The following is a 21,148-nucleotide window of genomic DNA, read 5'->3' as shown; positions in this document are numbered from 1 at the left end:
TTTCTCCTTCAGACAGAAATCATTAGCAAAACCTAAGTCAGGAAGAGCACAATTTGTTCAGGAAATGCTTAAACTCTCTACAACTGGAGCAGAGGTCTGAACTGTGGAAGAGTAACCGGACATTTACTAAGCCCCTCTCTGAGCTGGGCATTTTGCTCAAAGTTTGTTTGCAATTCAGTTCAGTTGCTGGCTTTGTTTTAGATAGCAGTAAACTTGCCTGGAAAATCCCATGGACGGAGGAGCCTGGAAGGCTGCAGTCCATGGGGTTGCTAGAGTTGGACACGACTGAGCAACTTCACTTTCACTTTTCACTTTCATGCATTGGAGAAGGAAATGGCAACCCACTCCAGTGTTCTTGCCTGGAGAGTCCCAGGGATGAGGGAGCCTGGTGGGCTGCCATCTATGGGGTCACACAGAGTTGGACACGACTGAAGCAACTTAGCAGTAGCAAACTAGCATTACCACGGAGAAGGCAATGGCACCCCACTCCGGTACTCTTGCCTGGAAAATCCCATGGACAGAGGAGCCTGGTAGGCTGCAGTCCATGGGGTTGCTCACTTTCACTTTTCACTTTCATGCATTGGAGAAGGAAATGGCAACCCACTCCAGTGTTCTTGCCTGGAGAATCCCAGGGACGGGGAAGCCTGGTGGGCTGCCGTCTGTGGGGTCGCACAGAGTCGGACACGACTGAAGCGACTTAGCAGCAGCATCAGCAGCATTACCAAGTCAATCAAGAGAGTGCAATGAAAGAGTTTGTTTTGATCAGAAGCAGCAGAGTGTCAAGAATTCTTGAGCAAGGGAGTAATATGATGAAAATGGTAAGTGTTCAATTGATATAGCCTGGAATGTGAGGATATGAGAGAATGGAAGAGGCTTCTTATCATGGCACACAGATAAAGTGGTAAAAGCCTGGATTAGAGAATGGGATGGGATGACTGAATTCAGACTACATTTTGAAAGAAGAGTTGGAAAGACTTGGTGACAGACTGGCCTGGGAGATGGGGAATTGATCATTGATAGCAAAATGAGCCACAAGTCTCCAAAAAGACTATGGACTCCAAGGGGTTAAATAAAGGTAGTCCGTTTTTAGGGGGGAAAAAAGTACCTTTTAAAATACAATCACCATTTCTAGCCTAAGACTAGAATGCTTTATTAAGTAACATTTAGCTAACCGTAACTGCCAGAGACAGCAATGCTTGTCTTTCTTTTTTTTTTAAAGAATAAATTTTATTGGAATGTCCCTGACAGTACAGTGATTAAGACTTTGTCTTCCGATGCAGGAGGTTCGGGTTTGATCCCTGGTCAGGGAGCTAAGATCTAACATGGGTCTGGGCCAAAAAACCTAAGTCATAAAACAGAAGCAATATTGCAACAAATTCAATAAAGACTTTAAAAATGGTCCACATCAAAAAAAAAAAAAAAAGAATCTTTAAAAAATTTAATTTTAAATTTATTTGGCTGTACCCTGTGGCTTTGTAGGATCTGGGAATCTCAGTTCCCAGACCAGGGATCAAACCTTGGCCTTGTACAGTGAAAGCTTGGAGTCCTAACCACTGGACTGCAAGGAAATTCCCAGCAATGCTTGTCTTTAATAAACCAATGATATAACTTGTATTGCCTCCAAACTTCAAATTCCAAGAGTTGACTTTCTAAATAGGGACTTTCATGGAGTCAGTTTTCCTCAACAGAAAATGTGCAGAAGAGAAATATGGATCACATCTCTTGGGTTATTAGGAAGAATAACCTGGCCCTTCTCCAATTAGAATTTAGAGTCTGATGGACATGCGGATTTGATGTTAATTACTTGAGAATTTTCCTTATCTTCAGTGGAGCCAAAATCTGGCACACTTTTGAAGAAAATCTAGACCTTGGTGTTAAAAAATTTTCTTATTATTGTAGTCAGAGATACTTATTATTTAGAGTCAGAAATATAAGCCCAAGCTCATAGCTTTCAACATTTATTTTTTTTTTAATCCAGGTATGATTTCATTAGAAGACATTTAGTTAAAAAAATCAAGACTCACTCTGTTTATGTAAACTGTTTTGTCCCTACAAACCAGGTGTTTTGTGTGGCAGTGGGAATTATGTGGAGTAGCTGAAACAGCTATCCTTGAATCTAATTTAACTGGATATTATATGAATGTCTCTTTGGAAGCAAGATTTACACTTGCAAAACTAGCTGTCAGCAAAACTGTGATACAGGTGAAGTGTCTCTTGTCATTGTTTCCTTCCTTTGACTTCTTCTACCTTTGGTATCTTTTGGTGTTATTTCTCTTTTCCTTCTCAGGGTCCCAAAGTTTCCATACTCCCTTCTCTTCACATTTCAATCCTTGTTTTCAGGAAAGAGTCTGGAAAACCTGATTCATGCTAAGCAATAAGTAAATGTCAAGACTGACCCTTTTCTCTCTCTCGGTGTGTTTGTGCGTATCCATGGGGGAATCAGTAGGAAGCCTAGGGATCAAGTTCCTGCGGGAATTCTACCAGCCAACTTGGTAAGGGTGGCATTTGAGGACATGGGCTGGGTGAGTCTCTTTGCATTTTCCTGAGTCACATTCTGTCCCAATTCTGACCCTACTTTGAGTTCATCTCTCATGAGCTGACAACAATCAGCTGAAAACCACTCAAGCTCTTAGAAGTGGGGGTGTGATCTCCTATATTTGTATTCTTTTCAGCAGCAGTCCCCAAGCTTTTTGGCACCAGGGACCAGTTTCATGGAAGACGATATTTCCACAGAAGGAGGGGTAGGTTTTAGGATGATTCAAGCACATCACACTTCTTGTGCACTTTATTTCTATTATTATTATATTAGTTCCATCTCAGATCATGAGGCTTTGGATCCCAGGTGTTGGGGATCCCTGATCTGTAGAGCACAGAATAGAGAACCCTAGTTAGAACTTAATAAATACTATAAAATCTATAATACAATATCGATAACCCCTCTGAGTTCGTGCTTCTGATACCAGGTGAAGATTTTTTTAGATACAGCTGGATTTATTGGTTGGAATCTGTTGCTTAAGGCTGTAAAGAAAAGATCAGAGTGGAAATGAATGCTTATGGAGTTCCTGGGTGCTTTTGCTTGTACTATCTCATCAATTTAGTCCAAGTGACAACTCTGCTGAAAAGATGTTATTATACCCATTTTACAGAAGTGGAAATGTTGGCTAAGGAAGGTTAAATAACTTGTGGAGGCACTAGTGGTAAAGAAGTCACCTGCTAATGCAGACAGCAGACAGAAGAGGCACGTGTTTGATCCCTGGGTTGGGAAGATCCCATGGAGGAGAACATGGCAACCCACTCCAGTATTCTTGCCTGGAGAATCCCATGAACAGGGGATCCTGGTGGGCTACAGTTCATGGGGTTGCAAAGAGTTGGACACAACTGAAGCGACTTAGCACGCAGGCACTCTAATCAAGCCTCTGATAAATAATGGGAAAAGATTCAAAGCCAGGCCCTTGGGGTTAATTTTACTTTATTACCCATTTAGAGGTAGGGTCCAGGTAGCACAGTGGTAAAGAATTTGCCTGCCAATGCAGGAGACACAAGAGACGAGGGTTCGATCCCTGGGTCGGGAAGATCCCCTGGAGGAGGAAATGGCAAGCCGCTCCTGTATACTTGCCTAGGAAATTCCATGGACAGAGGAGCCTGGCAGGCTATAGTCCACGGGGTCACAAAGAATCAGACATGCCTGAGTGCAAGCAAGGCAAGAAGGAATCCAAGTAATAAACAAATGAGTGTTCCTGTCAGCAAATGGCTTCCCTGGTGGTCCTGGGAGACGATGAGGGAAAGTTCGTTCGGATACGTTTTCACAGAGTAGGAAAGAAGAAAGGGAGAGGTAAATTCTATTTAGTGGTGTGCTGAGAAATAAATGTATTTCCAAAGGGTTCTTGGAACACAGGTTTCTGAGTGAGTGACTATGTTTCTAAGCTGAAAGTGAAAGTCAAATCGCTCAGTCGTGTCTGACTCTTTGTGACACCATGGACTGTAGCCTGCCAGCTCCTCTGTCCATGGGATTTTTCAGGCAAGAGTGCTGGAGTGGGTTGCCATTTCCTTCTCCAAGGGATTTTCCCAACCCAGGGATCGAACCTGGGTCTCCAGCATTGCAGACAGAAGCTTTACTGTCTGAGCCACCAGGGAAGCCCGTTTCTAAGCTAAATAAGTCCAAAAATTCTTACAAAAGAATAAATCAATAAGATTCACAAAATGATAGCTACAATGATAGTGACTAGAAGAGTGTTTCATAGAAATATAAAATCTATGTTTAAACTTAAAAAGGTCTCTCCATGCAGAGAAATATCACTCAGTCTATTTGATATATGATCTGTTTGCCTGATAGTTTTAGGTACTGGTTACAGTAATATGGTGATTTTTACTAATTGACAACCTACTAGGTATCATACCAAAGCTGTACCTTTATCCATATCTGTATCTCTAGTCCTAATTATATGGGCCCTGAAAATTCAATGTGTATTAAAGCAGTCTCATCTCGAATGTTTAACAAGCAGAAAACAAAGTTTAAAAAAAGGATGAAGTGTTTCAAAACGATATGATGCTCTAACAAGAACCAAGCTATCTATAAATCTTAAAATAGCTTTTTGATGTATTAGTAATGTGAGTTGGCCGCCCTATGTCATTTATTTATTTCTAAAAATAATGTGAATCTTTAGATTTCAAACGAAAGTACTCAAAAGACTTTTCATGTGTAACTTAAAATTTTTTTTAAACATTATTTTATATAATGTTTGCTTTGATAGGGAAGTAAAGACAAACCCTTTTAAAATTCAGATTTGAATGAAGAGATTAAACCTTAAAGACCTGAAGTTATGGCCACACCAGGGAAATCTTTAACTTGGCATCAGATCAGATCAGTCGCTCAGTCGTGTCGGACTCTTTGCGACCCCATGAATTGCAGCATGCCAGGCCTCCCTGTCCATCACCAACTCCCGGAGTTCACTCAGACTCACGTCCATCGAGTCAGTGATGCCATCCAGCCATCTCATCCTCTGTCGTCCCCTTCTCCTCTTGTCCCCAATCCCTCCCAGCATCAGAATCTTTTCCAATGAGTCAACTCTTCGCATGAGGTGGCCAAAGTACTGGAGTTTCAGCTTCAGCATCATCCCCTCCAAAGAAATCCCAGGGCTGATCTTCTTCAGAATGGACTGGTTGGATCTCCTTGCAGTCCAAGGGACTCTCAGGAGTCTTCTCCAACACCACAGTTCAAAAGCATCAATTCTTCAGTGCTCAACTTTCTTCACAGTCCAACTCTCACATCCATACATGACCACAGGAAAAACCATAGCCTTGACTAGACGAACTTTGTTGGCAAAGTAATGTTTCTGCTTTTGAATATGCTATGTAGGTTGGTCATAACTTTCCTTCCAAGGAGTAAGCATCTTTCAATTTCATGGCTGCAGTCACCATCTGTAGTGATTTTGGAGCCCAGAAAAATGAAGTCTGACACTGTTTCCACTGTTTCCCCATCTATTTCCCATGAAGTGATGGGACCGGATGCCATGATCTTTGTTTTCTGAATGTTGAGCTTTAAGCCAACTTTTCCACTCTCCACTTTCACTTTCATCAAGAGGCTTTTGAGTTCCTCTTCACTTTCTGCCATAAGGGTGGTGTCATCTGCATATCTGAGGTTATTGATATTTCTCCCAGCAATCTTGATTCCAGGTGAGTTAAATTACATAGAGTACTGAATTACTCTAATTCAGTAATTAGAGTCGGTGATCTTGATCTTACCTGTTCTCTTTGGATTATTCAGATGATGAAGATAATACCCTTAATCCACACCATTATACATATACTCACGCATGCCTCATGCGCACACACACATACCCCTTCTCTCGCCGTTACAACTTTGGCTGAGTTTATGGTGAAAAGATGGAAAGTAAACGCGATTATCTTAAGCATTCATTATTACTACTGATTATTTCCTAGGTGCTAGGCTTTAGGCTAAATGATTGACATATGAATTCCTTTACTAATAATAAATCTGAGACAGAGAATGTCACACCCATTTTGCAGAGGAGAAAACTGAGTCTCCAAGAGACGTTGATCTTCCACTCTCACCACTTAAAGAGTGGCCAACTTGAGATTCAAATGCAGGTCTGTCTATCCTACCGAGTGGCACTGGCCCATGTAATTAGTGGTTAGGAGTCTACACAAGCAAACAGTAAACAGGAAAGGTTTTGGACGAGCCTCTGCACTGTGGGCACCGCCCAAACTCTTGCCTCTCTAGTGTCAGCTTGCCCCTGATGTATCTTGAAAGACAGTCTCCTGGGCACCAGCACCAGGGGTTGTCCTGTAGGTAGGACAACAATTTGTGGAGGCATGGTGCAAAAATTCTGGGGCTCTTGGTTCAAAAGTTACTAAGAATTTCAAGACAGCGTACTCAGATCATTAAGCCAAGTGTGGACCGCCTGTGAAGGGCGATTGCAATTGTGTGGGTGCATTCCCAGGAAGCCGGCTCTGGCTGCCGGACGTGTAGACGCATTGAATGGATTCTATGCCAGCTGTCTCTCAGCTTCTTGGTTGGGGAGTGGAGTGAGGCTTGGGAATTTTCTCTGATCGTGACTTCTTCCTCTCCTGAGGTCATCTTCTCTGGGTGGAGAGCTACACTTGTTTTACCAAGGATTTAGAGTTTGGAAGGCTAGATAGACTTAGTTGTATGTAGGATTGGGGGCACAGGGGTTGAGGGGTAGGGGGAGATGGTTGACTCCAGAGTCCAGTCAAGATGTTGTCTAGAGCAGTTGTTCTCAAACACTGGTTCATAGACATGCTTTGGTTTTGATGAAGTTTTCCTCTCTGATGTTAAGAGAAGTAAGAACATGGTAGTGTGTGTGTGTGATTATGTGTGTCTATAAAGCTAAATTTATCCAATGTTATTGTTGTCGTGGGGCTTCCATGGTGGCTCAGATGGCAAAGAATCTGCTTACAGTGGGGAGGCCTGGGTTCCATCCCTGCATTGGGAAGGTCCCCAGAGGAGCCTGGTGGGCTACAGTCCATGGGGTCGCAGAGTCAGATACAACTGAATGACAGACACACACACATACCACACACAAGGGCATGACTCCCAGTGTTTGGGGGAATGTGTTCCTGGCTCATGAAGTACAAAAGTTTGGGAAACTGTGGAGCAGAAGGTGAAGCAGAGCAGGGCAGCATGAGAAGAGCCCTGAGTGGGGTGACACCGCTTATGAGACTCCTTGCCCTTCTTGGGGCCCTTTGTCTTCAGCTCTGCTCTGAGACTCTGGGACCAGATGATTGCCCAGTGCCTTCCAGCTGCAGCATTCTCTGAGAGCTCTGGCCGCATAGCTCTAATTACTAAATATCATCGAGGATTTGGGTTACAGACCCAATGGGTCTTGCTTATCCCATTCATGGAGAATCACAGAGCAGACAATTTAAGGAAATCTGAAACAGAATAACCACCAAAGCAATCCAACAGCTGCTAAATAGATGCTTAGACAAGCCCATCATAAAATGTACTATGGTATGTCATAATGGTTGGGATACCAATCAGAAAGTTCTATCTTAAGTACCATTGACTTAGTCACATTGTGCTGGCAAAACAGGCAGTGAACATCTGTTTATTAAAAAAAAGTCTCTTTCATTCTTTCCTTTATCTTTCATCCTTTTATAAATTCCTGGGGCTACATTTTGCTTGATCCATCAAGCCCACAGTGCCATTTTGAAAAGGAAGCCTATGAATTATTTTCTTAGTGCATTAAAAATGTGATAAAGTGGTGTGCCAGTTGAGCACAGAACCTCAGTCCCTGCCTTGAATATAACAGGTATTCAATAAATATTTGGTAAACAAATACATTTTAAAAGATGTACTTGCATTCTGATTTTTATCACATTATACACATATCTAGCAGCTACTCTCCTTTTTTTTTTTAAAACAAAAGCCAAATTTGCCAAGGTGGTGTCTTACATAGCTACTGTACACTCTACTTTGTGCTTCTCGAATTGTCAAAACAAACCTAACTGAACTTACGAACTCCGATCTGATATCACTGTCAAAATGTTTTACAATGATTTGGCCAAATGTTTGTGGAACAGCTGTGCTCCTAGTCCGCCTGAGTCATTTTTCTTCTTTCATTTTGGCCCGATCCAGTGATTCATTATTCTGCTTTTAGAATATTTGCCTATTTTTAAAACCAGTCAGAGAAGGCAGCCACTGTTTAAAAGTAAACACACCACACATCAACTTGGAGCAGCTTTGTAAGCAGCTTTGCAAGCCCTGAAATTCCTGGCTGGCAGGGATGCCAGCTAAACCAGATGGCATCAGGCAGTGAAATACAGGACTGGCTTTCAAACACAGCCAATTCCTTACATCTGTCTTTGGTTTTCTTGTTTCCGCTGCCATTTCCTGCTTGGATTAATCCAACCTGATCCATTCCTTAACAAAAATCTTGCCTTTATTTTCTAAAATATTTTTTATGTGTTTATTTCTATGTCAATCAATCAGACTTTTTTTTTTTCAACTCTAGGAATTCAGTCTTAAGCCTTTACTTATCTGCAAAATTGTCAACTTGGTTCCATGTATGTGCTTCTATTATATATGGTGTGAGTATCAATAATGACAGATTTTTATAATGGGCTTTATTAATTCTGAGTCATACCAGATATTTGCTGTTTACTATAGTAATAAAGATGAATAATTCCCCTCTCCCCTTTTTATAGTTAAGCAGGAAGGAGCGTGATTTCACAGGGAACAAGGGGGATTAAGTCCCAGGAAGCCTTGAGTTCCATTCCTGGCTTGTCTTCTAGAATTCTAGAATGCACTTTCTACTCTGGTACTTCATAAGAGTGGTTTCTCCTCCTAACAAGTGCCTGCTCATCTATGACTATTAGGGTTGGGGTGCCAAAGTAGAATAGGTTCCCCTTTACCCATGCCAAACAGTGTTGCTGGCCTTGAGCTCAATGAGCTGAAATAATCATTATTTGGGTTATTGTTGATGTTTTATCTCTGTGCGGGGCTTCCCTGGTAGCTCAGACAGTAAAGAATCTGCCTGCAGTCAGGAGGCCTGGGTTTGCACCCTGGGTTGGGAAGATCCCCTGGAGAAGGGAATGGCTACCCACTTCAGTATTCTTGCCTGGAGAATTCCATGGACAGAAGAGTCTGGTAGGCTACAGTTCATGTGATCACAGTTGGACATGACTGAGCGACTAACACTTTCCTCTTTGAGTTACTGATATTTTACTGAAGTCAATTTAAATGCACCTTAAACCAAAATCTGTTTTACAAACGATAGGTTTTATAATAAAGGCTACCTCCAAAGAGTCAATAGAAACAAGGACTATTTCTTTTTTTAAAAACCCTGTTTATTGTCCAATTCTTTGCGAATGATGAGATGGATTGAAAAAGTCACAAAATATTGAGCAGAAGTTGTCACTTCTGAATAGGAAGAGTCCATTTGAAGGATCAGGGGATTGACGTCCTCATTTCAAGGTGAGATGGCCCTCCAGCCTGCAGCGAGGGTCTTGGGAAGAAGGTCCCCCCATTTCTACTTGCTCTCTGAAGCTGCATAGTGTCAGTGGACATGGGGGCATTGTCTGGTAGGTACAGGCGCAGATGAATTCACAGTTGTTACCGCATTGTTATTGTCTGAAGCCACTCTTAAGTGGGGGTATGTTACACTTCGTTGTTGTTTATACTACTCTTGGATAAAATGTACCAGATGCTCTTGAGGCATTTGGCAGGGATGAATCCTATCTTTGTTTGAATCATCTTTCTGGTGATTGTCTTTGGTGCCTTGGAGGAAATGTAATCCCTCAGAAACCTGGACTCTTCTTCTGGATGAAAGTGAAAGTCACTTAGTTTTGTCTGACTCTTGTGACGCCGTGGACTATACAGTCCATGGAATACTCCAGGCCAGAATACTAGCCTTTCCCTTCTCCAGGGGATCCTCCCAACCCAGGGATCAAACCCAGGTCTCCCGCATTGCAGGCAGATTCTTTACCAGCTGAGCTACATGGGAAGCCTTTGTCTACTCTTTGTCTACTGCATTTTATTTGGATTATGTTGTCAAGGAGTGGTTAGAGGATGCTGGCCTTTTGCATTGTGTATGGCCCATATCCCTTCTTGAGTTTCAAACAGAACTTCAATGGTTTTTATAAATGAATTAGTTATGGAAGTGAAAACATAAAAAAACCCCAGGATCTTTCTTTTTTTATAATTTAAAATAGACTTGGCTTTTCAATTATTCGTTTAGCCTGTATTTCATCTTATTCTCATAGTCATACCTGGGTTAGGTGTTGTCAGCAAGGAGAGGACTGGGAATGAATGGTGAGTGGACCCACAGGGCCAGAGATACAGAGGTTCTGCTGACAAGAGAGCTGTCCTTTTGAACCATGGCTAAAGGTCAGAAGTATGTTCTTTGTTTTAGAAAACCTTTAAGACAGTCTTTATTAATGCTAAAATGCTTAGTTAAGCCTCAACCAGAACCACTACACTTATATATATATATTTTTAATATTTTTTCTGTTCAGAATTTTCTCATTTTTTGTTCGTTTATATTTTATGTATTAATTATTTTTGTCCACACCTCAAGACTCGTGGGATCTTAGTTCTCCGACCAGGGATTGAACCTGTACCCCCTGCGTTGGAAGCTTGGAGTCTTAACCACTGGACTGCCCGGGAAGTCCCCTATAGTTCTGTCTTTATCTGTACAGAATAATAGAATGGACACCAATAGCTACTCACTACTCTAGATCCCATAACTCTTTTAAACTTTCTAGTAAGGGTCAAAACGCTTTGCTTCAAGGTCATATTATTCTTGAGAAGCACTTTCTTCTGGCTCTATGCACAGCTTTTCTTACCATGTGAATCCAACTGGCATGAATTCGTTCAGAAATTCTGCTGTAGAAAACCTTTCCTCCTGCCCAGTGATTGCCTGGTACAATTCCCATAGTCTTTTCGTCTAAGGAGATTAGCCTTATTGCAAAGATAGCAGCAGCAGATTCTTGAAGAGATTTGGGTAAGCTTATCAGGTTTCCTCTGATGCTTCTGTGAACCGCCTTTTGATCCAGCAGCACCTGCCTCTTTTTAATGTTTTTGGCTGTACTGAGTCTTCCTCGTGGCGCTTGGGCTTTCTCTAGTTGCACTGCGTGGGCTTTCTCGTTATGTCATGGGCTTAGTTGGCCCCTTTGGCATGTGGGGTCTTAATGTCTTGACCAGGGATTAAACCCACGTCCCCTGCATTGGAAGGTGGATTCCCAGCATGGGGCCACTGGGGAAGTCCCAACACCTGCCTATTGCCGCCAGCCAGTGGAGGGTAGTCAGTAGAGAGTTGTGGACTCTCCTGCATCAGCGGAGTGGGTTGTGGTAAGGGCAGAGGGCAAAGCCATCAAAGCTGGCCGCCCTTGGAGTCTTTCAGGGCAGAAGTAACACTTCTCTTTTTCACTCACACGTTCTTCTGTTCTATTGCGGTTGTCCTGGCCACCTCATTATCACCTTATTAAATAAAGTACTTTCCTGCATATCATATGTTTTGGTTTTGGCTAACGTCAGAGTATTGAAAGACAAGCAGTGCTTCATTGGGGAACTACCAGACTGAGCATTTGAGGATTCTGCTTGCAAAATTTGGGGACAGAGAGAGCACAGTGTATCAAAAATGAGCAAAACTGCCTTCTGCGTTCTTTCTGTCCCTAACTGATGTTTACAGGTCCAAAGATGGTAACGGCAGGACCACTCTCCCTGGAGAAAGGGCTCTCATAGTGAGGAATTTTTATTTTCATGTTTTAGATGATACACCACCTGAAGATGCCATTCCTCTGGTCTTTCCAGAATTAGAGCAGCAACTACAGGTAAGCATTTTTCTATAGAGTCTTTCACTTTTCCTCCTTAGTTTCATAAAATACAGTGAATGGAAAAGTCATCTAATTGGGAAAGACTGATTTGTAGATAGAGTGGAGATTTCACATCATCGAGGTCTGTATTTCTAGGACTCCAGGTCATGAACTCTCAGGTAATGTCTCTGTCTGTTTATCTGGCTATAGCACAAGCATATTAAGAACTCAGGGTATAAACAAGTTCCTATATTTAAAAAAAATTTATTTTTTAATATAAGATTATCATATTTATTACTCATTGTTCACATTAAAATACATACTTTATCAGATATATTGCATATGTTTCACTATCTGCTCAAAATACTGTAAATCTATTTTTTAAATTTTATTTTATTTTTAAACTTTACAATATTGTATTGGTTCTGCCATATATCGAAATGAATCCGCCACAGGTATACATGTGTTCCCCATCCTGAACCCTCCTCCCTCTTCCCTCCCCGTACCATCCCTCTGGGTCATCCCAGTGCACCAGCCCCAAGCATCCAGTATCGTGCATCGAATCTGGACTGGCGACTCGTTTCATACATGATATTATACATATTTCAAGGCATTGAATGGCATTGAATGGCAAGAATGGCATTGAAATATGTATAATATCATATAAAAATTAACTGAAGGATAATTGCTTTACAACGTTGGTTTCATTTCTGCCATATATCAGCATGAGTTAGCTATAGATGTACATATGTCCCCTCCCTCGTGAACCCCCCTCCCACCTCCCACCCTTTCCCAGCCCTCTAAGTTGTTATAGCAAGCTCCTCCTTTGAAGGCGTTTTGGACGTGGGGGTGGTCTGGTCCCTGCTCTCCTTACCTGTGGATGTTTCTGGGCCATTGCAGTTTTGGCCCATGGTGGGTTGGTGATTTAGTGATAAACTACAAGGGAGACTTGGCATGTGTGGCAAGATTCAGAATAATTTTCATTTCTCAACTCCACCCTTATCTCCTCCCAAGTTCTCTGAGAATTCTTAAAAATAGAATGTAATTATTTTAAGCTAAATCTTCTGAATACTTTATGTACTTATGGAAAACCCTAATGAACTTTTTGGCCAACCTGATATTTTGTATGCATAATTTATGGATGATCTATCAAAGATATCCTCTTTTAATACACCAGAATTATTTGGAAGGAGCTAATTTATGACACATTAATTTTCTTCAGATGATATATGATTTCAGAAAGATGACTTTAGGAAGAGGTTCTGCTGAAAACACTGGATACTGGCCTTGGGTCAGATGTTCTCTTGAGTACTTCACTTTGCAGTCACATTTAGACCAGTCTAGTAGCGGTCTGGAATTCCATTACAGATATTTGTTTAGTCACCACTTTTTTTCCTCTGAATACCAATTCTGAAAATCTTTGACGGGGGCAGGGGGTTACCACCTCCAGTTAGTTCCCAGCTGATGTTTCTCCTTGACTTATACTTGGCAGTTTTCACATTTGTGGATGTGCCTGGTATCCTAATGCCATTTGAATTTGGGACCCCCAGACTGGAATGGCCCTTGACAGAGGTAGAAAGAACCAAGAATGAGCCCTGTGCAACCCGAGATAGGGTCCTTTTTTTGTAATCTGGAAGCACCCAGGTTGGGTCTGAAGAGTGGTGCTCCACTGCTGGGGTGGTCCCCTGAAAACGTACCCAACATGGGTATATGTTGACTAGACGTGGTGCTGACCCAACATGGGTCAACATCAGGCGTGATCAGACCTCCTGGAGAAGCCCTTACCTCATCTCTGCACAGTCCTGGGCGTCGTCCCAGCCCTCCAATAGAAAGCCTGCCAACAGAGCCATATCAATAATATAGAGATTACTGAAGGTGGTCCAGGAGGTGGGAGGTTATGACCACACAGCTGTCAAAAGACAGCTCCATTCTCCTCTAAAATGTCTTCTGCAGCTATTACCTACAGTACCTCCTTCTTCTCCCGTCCCCATGTGGGGTCTTCCACCCAACTCTCCTGATTCCTGAGGAATAACCCCACCCCCCAGCCTCTCTTCTCATCATGGAGGACAACTCAGCCGTTCCTCTGCTTTCCAGTCTGGCACGTTCACATGACACACAGCCTCCCTTGCTTAGGTTCTGTCCTTCCGGAGGCCTGTGTATGTGCTACTCCTGGTGTAGTTGGGATTGCAAAATAATAACTCTATTTTTTTCCCCAGTCACAGCTTTTCTCCTTTATTTTACTGTTACCTCAAAGCTATTTTATTATCATAGGAGTCAGCTGAAATTAAGGAGTTAACATGTTTTGAAAATAAAAGAGTGAATGTGTGTTCAGATTCTTATTCCCCCATCAATAGTGTGGATCATGAATTCTACTTTTTTGTATTGACAATTTTTTTTCCTTTGGGAACATTAATGGTCTTCTCTGACTCGTGGATCATTCTTCACAGGATTCATAGCTCCCCTGGAAGTTATCCAGATAATTCTTCTGTTAAAGTATTGCAAGATCCATTTGAATTTTACAGCTTTAATCCCATTTGACATATACTAGAAATTAAGTCTATTTAATTATTTAATCCAGTGAGACTATTTCATCTTTATTGAGCTTTAATGAATTAGTCAGTTGAGAGGCTGTCTTCTGCTTCAGGGGTTATGATACCCCCAACTTTCCAAACCCTCAGCTTTCACACCCTCAACTTTCTCACCCTAAAATATGGCATTGCTTTTTCATTTTTTTTAAAAGAGTTTTTGATGTGGAACATTTTTAAAGTCTTTACTGGATTTATTACAATATTGCTTCTGTTTTATATTTTGTTTCTTTGGCCACGAGGCACACAAGATCTTAGCTCCCTGACCACATGCCCTGAATTGGAAGGCAAAGTCTTAATTAACCACTACACCATCAGGGAAGTCCCTATAGTATTGTTTTACCACTTCATGACTAGAGAGAACGTTCCCAGCAGTACAACTAAAAGCACTTAAGTGAGGGCTTGTTTTTTGGGTGAAGGATCTGATTGAGTTTGTTATAAACATTTACCATTAGTCAAGCCATTTGGTTAGTGTTGCCTCTGTCTAAGACTGTTGTCTGTTACCTTTATTATACATTCTAGGGTATGAGTGACTAAAATATATGAAGATAAGGATTGAGAGGGGAAAGATAACACAAAGCTATATCTAAAAGCAGATTCTTATTTCCATGCTTAGCATAAGCATATAAATTTAAGCCACTCTGCAGCAGAAAGTCTCTATATTGAAAGCAATGAAAATGCTTTATGTATGAAAGGAACCATCGATTCTGTGAAGCAGGCTGTCTTTATAGTCAGTTCCTTGTGCTTTCATCACATAATAATGGCTCTTGGAATTTTACCGACCATCATAATCCTCTACAGAAGAATAAAAGTTAGGTTACAGAGGTATATGAGTGCTTTGTGGTTGTAACTGTTTGCTTGAGGATGAACTGATTCTTACTTGTCTCTGAAAAAGTGTAAGTGAAAGTTTCTGACTCTTTGTGACCCTGTGGACTGTAAACTGCTGGGCTCCTCCATCTGTGGAATTCTCCAGGCAAGAATACTGGAGTGGGTAGCAATTCCCTTCTTCAGGAAGTCTTCCCAACCCAGCGATCTAACCCAGGCCTTCTGTACTGCAGGCAGATTCTTTACTATCTGAGCCACCAGGGAAGCCCTCAGTTCAGTTCAGTTCAGTTGCTCAGTGGTGTCCGACTCTTTGCAACCCCATGAATCGCAGCACACCAGGCCTCCCTGTCCATCACCAACTCCCAGAGTTCACTCAGACTCACGTCCATCGAGTCAGTGATGCCATCCAGCCATCTCATCCTCCGTCGTCCCCTTCTCCTCTTGCCCCCTATCCCTCCCAGCATCAGAGTCTTTTCCAATGAGTCAGCTCTTTGCATGAGGTGGCCAAAGTACTGGAGTTTCAGCTTTAGCATCATTCCCTCCAAAGAAATCCCAGGGCTGATCTCCTTCAGAATGGACTGGTTGGATCTCCTTGCAGTCCAAGGGACTCTCTAGAGCCTTATAAATATGAAAAGTAATTGATGCTAGGTGATGATTGCTAAGCCCTGCTCTCTGCATACCCTCACATTTAAATCCCACCCATGCACATTGAGTGTTACTTGGACAAGGGATGTTTTGCCACAAATGATCTCATTTGATCCTTGCAACACTTGTGTAAACTATTATGTCTCTGCTTTAAGGATGAAACATGTGAGTCAAATTTTGGTCTACATAAATTTGCTATTTCTGACTAGATCTCTGATTCTGAATCTAGGTAACATTTTTTTCTTTTCAACTGTGGCAGAACCTATGGGCTGCTTAAATTACATGGATAGGTGGAGAATGTCTGATTTGTGAGGTTGCTATACTGTGGTTGTAGAACAGACTTGTAAAATCTGTTCTGACTTTTGGATGTCCATTACACACTCTTTCATAGTTTATAAAATGCAGCTATCAAGTATTTGGTAGTTACTCTACCACCAATTTGACCCCCAAGATTTTTCAGTTGCTTTGCCAAGAATCTGGACATGTTTGAGCATGTAATTCATGGTGCTTCTATTTTCACAGAAGCCAAAAAAAGCCTTGGGCAAGAATAGCAGTGACAAACATTTCTCTTGATGTCTCTATTAATGCGAAATGTTGGGCAAGAGACCTTGGGGGTAAGGTAGGTGTTAAAATGAGCAACTCTATATAGGCCTCAGCCCAGTGGCAGATGGTAGGTTGATTCTATTTTGTGTGGATTCCTTTCCTGGAACTTGGTTTCTAAATTCTTCATGTCCATTAGGGGCAGTGTTTGGGCAGAGCTAGTTTAGACCGTACTGTCAAAAGAAAGGAGGTTCAACTCTATGTCCACTTGTAAGAATGAATGAAAAACATGACTTTTCTTTTGGCCTCTGTTTCCTTTTATTTGAAGAAGATGCCGTGACTGACCTCCCTCTCTTTTCTGAAGGATGGCACAATCCTTTAACAGTCCCAGGGTCTGCTCAGAACCAAATTTGTCTTATTAGTAAAATTTAACCATGTTGCTATGTTTTGGAGATTGTAGTTTGACCTATGGAAGATCCAAAGCCAAGCTTTGTGATCTTTTTTACCCTGGGAAGATTATGCTTTTATAATCAGGTGGAGGGCATGCCAACACCTAGATTGTAATAGACTTGTTAAGGGGAGTGACAACCACCAGGGTATGCACACTGGCATCAGGCTGACCTGAATTTGGACCATCGCTCCCCATCTACTAGTTTTGTAATTTGGAACATGTTATTTCCTTTTTGTAAACCTCACTTTTTTTTTTTTCAATTTCTTTCTCTTTTTTTTTTTGGCCATGCCGTGGGACATGTGGGATCTTAGTTCCCTAACCAGGGATCGAACCCACGTCCCTTGCGTTGGAAGCCCTGAGGTGTTAAACACTCGACTTCCAGGGAAGTCCCAAACCTCACTTTTTTGACCTGCAAAGTAGAGAAAATATCTCATATCATTGTGCAAATTAAATGAGATGATGAATAGATATAGCACAGTACTTGGCAAAATAATTGCTCAATTAATGTTAATTTCCTGCTTTAGTGAAATTGTTTATTGAATGAACTATTGAAGTACCAGTATCTTCATATGTGTAAAATGAAATGAGAGAAGCATCTCTTTGGATTTTTGAGTTAGGAATAGAGATGCCTTCTTCTTTAAGATATTTGGAAAACAAAGACTTTTTTTTTTTTTTTAAATCAAATTGAGCAATAGCTTCAGTCCCTTCTAAGGTCCTCCCATCTAATATGAGAAGACAGTAACAGGTGTCTCTGCAGTACACATTGAACTTGATTTTTTCTCAGACAGAGTTTGGTAAGTCCAGAAACTGATGTCACCTCCACAAATAACCAATTTCTTAGCTTTGGTTGTGTACTATAGTATCTTGTTATCCTAGCAGTCTCTCCTGAAACTTCTTTTAGGTCTTGCATCAGTGTATCACTTGCTGTCTGGGAAACAAAGATGGTATAAAATGGAGGATGAGCATTCCAGGATTCTACTACAGTGCTCTTGAACATCCAGATAAAGCACTAAAAAAAGTCCTGCCATTTTCTCTCTCACACATGTATTAAAAAGTATATTACAGCTTTTTTTTTTTTTTGGCTGCTGTGACTACACAGAAAACATATATAGATTACTTGGAGCTTTACAATGATACCTTTATTATTATTATTTTTTGAGCAGCCCAGTTTTTAGGCTATGCATTCTCAGAAACATTTGGGATACTCGACTTATCTGTCCCTTTAATACTGCTTATGTTGATAGAATTGACCTAAATATCCTTCATTTCAATATTATATAATATAATGTTATATTATATAAAATTTTATGTGTAATGTAAAATTTTATATGTATAACAATATATAAAATTTTATGTGTTTAATATATTGTATATATGTAATATATAATGATATAATGTGTTATGTAATGTATAAGATATGCTATAATTATTACTTAGTGATGACTTTGACCATGATGTAGATACTATGGAAATGTCAATTCTTAAAATGGTAAAAAAAATATTTACAATTCCGAGATAAAAGAGTTTTCAAATATGGCAGTTAGTCCTGACTGTGGTTTTCCACTTAGTTATAACAGATTATACTTGCTCATTTGGGGACATTGAAATGAGACAAAATTTAAACCAGACACCTTCTGTGCTACCCCCAAAATAAAGATAACACCAAGAATCAAGGAATAAATAAGAAGTCTGCTCAGCAACTGTAGAATATTTATTTCTCTAAATATATCTTCTGTATGGGAAGCTGGGAGAGGAAAATTAAATTCTTACGTTTTTTAAGTGGATGGGGCCAGTAGTATTTGAAGAAGCCAAGTAGAAAACGGAAATGCTTAAGCTGGCTTTGCCCCTTGCGGAGAGATGCTTGGCTTGGTCCGTTCCCACGGGGCTCTTTCCAGAGGACAGAGTCCATTTCGGGAGGAGCTAGCTATAAAACGATGGATAGGGTGGTGTGGCTCAAGCCAGCATTCTTGGAACAGGAGCCTGTGGTTTCTCTCTTACTTCATCTTGTTAAATTGGTCCTGATGATTGGGGTGGATACCAGAGATCGTAGTGGTTCACTCACGCTGCCGTGTAATTTAAAGCCCTTGCAAACTCTAACCTTAGGCAGCGGCAGGATGAGGGAGGGGATGGGGGTGAGGAGGAACTGCCTTCTCCTGGGCTCTGACTTCATCCAAACCCCAATCTGTGTCTTGGGAAAGTGTGTTTCAACGTTCGCTTGAGACACTGTCAAGGGAAGGTCTTAATTTAGCCTTCTTAGAACTGGCTGTGTTGTGAGGAGACCAGAGACCACATATTCAGTGTATCGGAAAAGTTGTTTCTGCAGTTTTGCAGAGTTTGTGCTCTAGTGCCCGAAGAATATTTTTATGTTTTCATTTTCTTTTCTTTTTTGCAAATGATGGTATACTTGGGATTTTTTTCAAACTTAAATCTTTGATTTTATATTGGGGTATAACTGGTTGATAGTGTTGTGATTGTTTCAGGTGAACAGTGAAGGGACTCAGCCGTACATATACATGTATCCGTTCTCCCCCAAACTCCCCTCTCATCCAGGCCAGCACATAACATTGAGCAGAGTTCCCTGTGCTATACAATAAGTCCTTGTTGGTTATCCATTTTGAATACAGCAGTGTGTACGTGACCTTCCCAAAGTCCCTAACTCAAATAGGGTATCTTTGGCTTCCATTTCTTTGAAATTCAATATTTCGTTTTTTAAATAAGAATGTGCAATACATGCATCCAAACGAAGGGAGAATTTAGGGTAACTGTGGAGAAAGTAACAAGGAAAATTGCTCTTCATGAAGCGAAAAGAAATTCAGTGTCAACATGGAGTTTACTTATTGCTTGTCCATTCCTAGCATGGGAATATAAGTATGAAAATCTCTTGACGGAGAATAGTCAAAATCAAAGAGAATTGAAATAAAAAATGAAAGTGTTATAGATACATGAGAATTTACTGTATAGCACAGAGAAACGTATTCAATATATTGTAATAACCTATAATGGAAAAGAATCTGAAAAAGAATGTATATATATGTATATGTACACTTATATAACCAAATCACTTTGCTGTATACATCTGAAACTAACACAAAATTATAAATCAACTATACTTAAAATTTTAAAAAAAGTGTTAATTATTATTCCAAGAAGTTAATAGCTGTTTTTCATCTGGTTACTACAGGCATTCTTTTACATTATTTTTTAGGTTTTTATTTCTTTTAGTGTGAGCACATGCTAAATAGTATCTTAAACCAACGTGTGACTGATTGATTCATGAGTGCCAGTAAACTGTCATCTGATGTAAGCCTACTAGTAGCTCCATTTTAAAATTGGAAACCTGATTCCTGTGCTTGAATTTTAGGAACCTATTTCCTCAGGCGAACACTTTATTCAGTGAACTCTGTTGGGTAAATATTGTCTCCTATTTTGAGGGCTTATTCGAAGGGAAGAGAGACTCACGTTTGGTGAAGGCCATATGGTATGATGCGCACACACACACCCACATTATGCCATGAAACAGTGAGAGTGGGCTGTGTCATGCTGGGCCACACATCCCATTACTCTGTAGTTCTGTTTAATATCAGGTAAATTCCTGTTGGGATGAGAACAATATGTGCTTAGAAAACTCTTGGATTAGTTTCCTGAAATGGGGTAAATGACCAATGATGTTAAATGCCATTCCAGAGACAGTGGGTCCTGCTGACCAGAGGGCACTTCGGTTTGTCCAGCAACATTTGGGTTAGTGGTACACAGTTTCAAGTTATAAAGGGGTAGGAAATTTTAATTCCCTGGGGAGAAATTTGGGAAGGAGAGAAAGATAGGGTGTGAACAAAGTGAGTCTCAGATGGGGAATCCTGCAAGCAATGCTTGGAAGATGGGTTGGGGGCAGCAGAAGGATCTAATGACACTTTTTTTTTTTTCCATTAACTTTTAAAAAAATTGTGGTAAAAACACATAACATAAATATTATCATCTTAATCAGTTTTAAGGGTACAGTTCAGTAGTGTTAAGTATATTTGTATTGTTGTGTAACCAATCTCAGAACATTTGCATCTTGCAAAACTGAAACTCTATTCTCATTAACCAGTAATTCCTCATTTACACGCACCAGCTCCTGGCAACTTAAAAAGATAATTTTATAATATTGTGGTGGTTGTGCAATATCACTTCTTGCCTTGCTTAAAAAAAATCTATTTTACTCTTCAGTGCTTTTATGCAAATTGGAAGAATGTGTATTGGTGCTGAGTTACAAGTCAGGCTGGGTGAAGACAGAGCTCTTAGGCGCAGGAGATTGACATGAACCCTG

General features: G+C 40.7%; 1 protein-coding gene across 1 annotated transcript in view; it reads left to right on the top strand.

Moving 5' to 3' along the window:
* The window catches only part of MAP3K7CL (MAP3K7 C-terminal like), a 48,055-nt gene that overhangs the window by 6,723 nt on the left and 20,184 nt on the right, over nt 1-21,148 (top strand). The window contains exon 4 of the mRNA XM_061421213.1: nt 11,753-11,814. Within this exon, the coding sequence (XP_061277197.1) occupies nt 11,753-11,814 (62 nt within the window). The remainder of the gene's footprint in view (nt 1-11,752; nt 11,815-21,148) is intronic.

The sequence above is a fragment of the Bos javanicus genome, chromosome 1 (genome assembly GCF_032452875.1).
Source record: "Bos javanicus breed banteng chromosome 1, ARS-OSU_banteng_1.0, whole genome shotgun sequence".
Taxonomy (NCBI): Eukaryota; Metazoa; Chordata; class Mammalia; order Artiodactyla; family Bovidae; genus Bos; species Bos javanicus.
Note: the sequence above shows the minus strand (reverse complement) of the source record. Positions and strands in the feature narration are given on the sequence as shown.